Raw genomic sequence first — 4,129 nt, 5'->3', positions numbered from 1 at the left:
GTGTAACATACAACCCTAATATACAAAACTGATAAGAAAAAACTAAGAAGAAACAGTTATTTCAACAAAAAAAAAAAACATCAAATTTGAAATGTAACGCAGGGAATTCAGGGAATGTCAGTTTACGGTTATTCACTGTAAATTATACGGTCTTTTTCACTTACAAAAACAGTATACAACCATAAAATTATATGTTTGTGTGTATATACACTACCATGCAAAAGTTTGAGGTTGGTTTATATTTATTTTTTACTTTAATACAGAGATGCATTGATCAAAAGGGACAGTAAAAGACATTTGTAATGTTACAAATTATTTCTATTTCAAATAAAGGCTGTTCTTTTGATCTTTCTATTATTCAAAGAATCGTGGAAAAATAAATGCATCACAGTTTCCATAAAACATTCAACATTGATAATAATCAGAAATGTTTATTGAGCAGCAAATGTGACACTGAAGACTGGAGTAATGATGATGAAAATACAGCTTTGAGCACAGAAATAAATTACAGTTTAACAGATATTCACATAGAAAACGGCTGTTTTACATTGCAATAATATTTCACAATGTTGACAGTATTTTTGATCAAATAAATGCAGCCCTGGTGAGCAGAAGAGACTTCTTTAACAGGTTTTTACTGTAGCATTTTTACAGTCTTTTACCGTTAAATTCACGGTCATTTTTTACAGTGTATGTTTATCAGTAATGACAGGTCATAAACAGCCTCATTAATATTGACTTGTATTTCATGTGGTATGATATGGGAAACATGATAAATTAATTGGCGCTGAACCTCATGTCAGTGGATTTTCTGCCTTCTTTGACTGTGAACTATGTTTCATCTTTTTTCAGAGTATGTTAATGTTTGAGAGCGTCTGTCCTCATATGGCTTTGGGCTCAAATACGCACTTCACAATCGTCTTTTTTTTTTGGGGTAATAAAGCTCTTTCTGACTTCTGATTTCTGAAACAATATTCGGCAGCATGCCTGGTTTCAACATTGATAATAATCAGAAATGTTTATTGAGCAGCAAATCAGCATATTAGAATGATTTCTGAAGATCATGTGACACTGAAGACTGGAGTAATGATGCTGAAAATTCAGCTTTGATCACAGAAATCAATTACATTTTAATGTGTTTTCAAATAGAAAACAGTTATATTAAATTGTAATAATATTTCACAATATTACTGTTTTTACAGTATTTTTGATGACATCCATATGTGTACAGTGGCTCTAACAAGCCACATGTACAAATATATGAATCATCACATCCTATAACAAATTTAGAAAGCAAGTAGCATTTAACTCCTGTTTTTAATTTGAACTGTCCAGTTATCATTACACTGACAAGTTAATGATATAATGGTGCTCTTCTCATATGTTGGTGAAGCTGAAGTAATTCAGTCGTGCTTGCAGTCCACATGCATTGGCTTGACTGCACTTCTCTGTTCTCCTGATTTTCCAGTAAGAGTATTTAGAGGTTTCTATTCTTCTCGTGATCCAGGTTGGCAGGTGTACTCCTCCACTTTGGGACAAAAAAAAAAAAGAATGACCCCAAATTACCCCATGTCTATAAAACTGAGGGTAATTTACTAAATATGTATTGTGGTGATTCAGGCCGCCAAATGTGTTTTAACCTCTAAAATATAACACACAGTGTGATGCCTTGCTTTAGCTGGTTTTAGATTGGTTTGCTGTATGTTTACCTCCGTGGGCTACTACTAAACTAGTTTTATGCTGCTTTATTATCCTATAGCCGTGATGGTGGAAGTGAGGATGGAAAACACGAATGAACAAACATAAATGCCAAAAACAGCAAAAGTTTGAGAGCACATTGTTTTCCTGCATTGCACGAATGTGTTGGAGTGGAGTGAACTGACCTTTTGCATCTAATTTTAACTGCTATCAGCCGACGTGTCCTTTCCTGGAGTCCATTTACAGTCATTACAAACCACACGCTTCAGATTCAGATTCATCCCGTGTAGATAAAACTAATTCTGAGCAGCAGAAGCACTAGGTTTGTCGTGCCACATCAAATCCCAAAGCGGTGATTATATGTAGCGGAGCAGCAGGATGCCAGGCTGGTTGAGACCGGACCGGACTCGAGCATCCAGGACCTGCACAGCCTTTCCTGACATCTCTCCTCAGAGCTGGAACGGCCTCCTGATGCAAATCCGAAACACATTTTTGTGTTTATACAGGCCGTCATGTAAGGCAAGCACAAAGCCCTTTTAACGAAGCTTGACGCTCTTTTGTAGCCACTTCAGAAAACGCCAGCAGACGAAGGAGTTCGCCCAAAGTTCGACATGTTTCACGCTTGGCTCATGCGTTTTCCGTGTTCGGATTTGGACAGTGAGTGTCCTTCAAGAGTTGGAGGTGTCTTCATAGACAGTAGATTTCAGTGTTGGCTTTGTTTGAGGGGAAACATTAGGCTCTGCACTGCAACATTAGACGCACAAGTTTTGATGGTTCTGTGCAAATAAGTTTTTAGTCTTCTGTCATTTGGCAATCAGGTTTGTTTAGCTTCCATTTGGGGTTTGATACCTTCTTTATAGTCCTCCAAAAACTGCACTAGAAGCTTAAATAGAAACCAACTGCGTGTTGGGGTCACGACTGAGGACAAAAACTCCGATTTTTCCATCCGTTGCTGTTGATCATGTTGCTCTTGATTTGGACGCTGTAATTCATTTCTTGTTCCTCCATATTCAGGTCATGTTCTTTGGTCCAGCGTTGGTTTAGACTATGTCTGGTTAAATCTTCCCTCGACCAAAACCAAGTAGGATTTTTCCACTGGCTTTAGATTATTGCAGAAAATAAACTCTGTGACCAAGAAAAGTCTGAGAAGGTAGTCTTCACAAATGAACACAAAGTTGGTTGTGAAATGAAGTGAAATGCTGAGCTAGACTATAGAACAAACTACGCTAAAGTCACATGACCTCAACATCACCACCATTAAGCTTCCCGCAATTATTTCAGTACACAAACGAAAACACAAATACAGATATTTTTAATGAAACCTTCCATTGAAAAATCTAGTATACCAGAACTTTAAAGCTTCGAGATAGAAAAAGACATTGAATCAAGTGGTTTAATCAATATTTTGGTTCTTTCACATCAAACAAGCATGTTTGAGCTTCTGTTTACCATATATGATGAGCTCTATATGTATATGCGTCGGTCAAGGTTTATATGTAAATAAAAGCCTAAATTAAAGCTCTTCACCATATGAGACCCTGGAGCACAAAAGCAGTCTTAAGTCGCTGGGGTATATTTGTAGCAATAGCCAACAATACATTGTATGGGTCAAAATTATCGATTTTTCTTTTATGCCAAAAATCATTAGGATATTAAGAAAAGATCATGTTCCATGAAGATATTTTGTAAATTTCCTACTGTAAATATAACAAAACTTAATTTTTGATTAGTAATATGCATTGCTAAGAACTTCATTTAAACAACTTTAAAGATGATTTTCTCAATATTTAGATTTTTTTGCACCCTCAGATTCCAGATTTTCTAATAGTTGTATCTCAGCCAAATATTGTCCTATCCTAACAAACCATACATCAATGGAAAGCTTCATTTTTCAAAAAAATGTTGAAAAAATGTCACAAAATTTACCCTTATGACTGGTTTTGTGGTCCAGGGTCACATATAAAGCAGAGTGATTGTTTGAATTTCATGATCTCTTTATGAACTTTTTGAAGCATCTGAGTTTTTTGTGGAATAGAATTAAAATTTCTTTGACATCAAAGTGAAATCAGATCTCTACAATGTGAAAATAAATGATTTCATAAGTATTTACCCCCCTTTGACACCCTTTTGTATAGGTTCTGAAAAGAACATTTCTTTGTATGGTACAGTGTTGATGGAGCTGACTGTGTTCTCTGCAGGAGGAGTGTTTCCTCAACTTGGAGGCTCCCATCAGCAGGGTTTGTGGGTATGATACACCCTTCCCTCACATCTTTGAGCCCTTCTACATCCCTGACAAGTGGAAGTGCTTCGAGGCGGTCAAGCGTATGATCAACTACTAAAGCAAAGGTAGTTTTTTTTTTGTTTTGTTTTTTTAAATGTACTATTATTATTTAACCCTGTAAAGCCTGACATATGAAATATAAAAAAAAAA

At 35.9% G+C, this 4,129-nt stretch overlaps 1 protein-coding gene across 2 annotated transcripts in view; it reads left to right on the top strand.

Annotated features, from left to right (window-relative positions):
* LOC107689156 (2-oxoisovalerate dehydrogenase subunit beta, mitochondrial-like) overlaps positions 1-4,129 on the top strand; it is a 78,951-nt gene that overhangs the window by 73,087 nt on the left and 1,735 nt on the right. For both annotated transcript variants that reach the window (XM_016487072.1, XM_016487071.1), the window contains one exon: positions 3,897-4,044. In XM_016487072.1, the coding sequence (XP_016342558.1) occupies positions 3,897-4,037 (141 nt within the window). In that variant the 3' untranslated portion in view covers positions 4,038-4,044. The remainder of the gene's footprint in view (positions 1-3,896; positions 4,045-4,129) is intronic.

Source organism: Sinocyclocheilus anshuiensis, unplaced genomic scaffold, assembly GCF_001515605.1.
Source record: "Sinocyclocheilus anshuiensis isolate Anshui unplaced genomic scaffold, SAMN03320099.WGS_v1.1 scaffold737, whole genome shotgun sequence".
Taxonomy (NCBI): domain Eukaryota; kingdom Metazoa; phylum Chordata; class Actinopteri; order Cypriniformes; family Cyprinidae; genus Sinocyclocheilus; species Sinocyclocheilus anshuiensis.
Note: the sequence above shows the minus strand (reverse complement) of the source record. Positions and strands in the feature narration are given on the sequence as shown.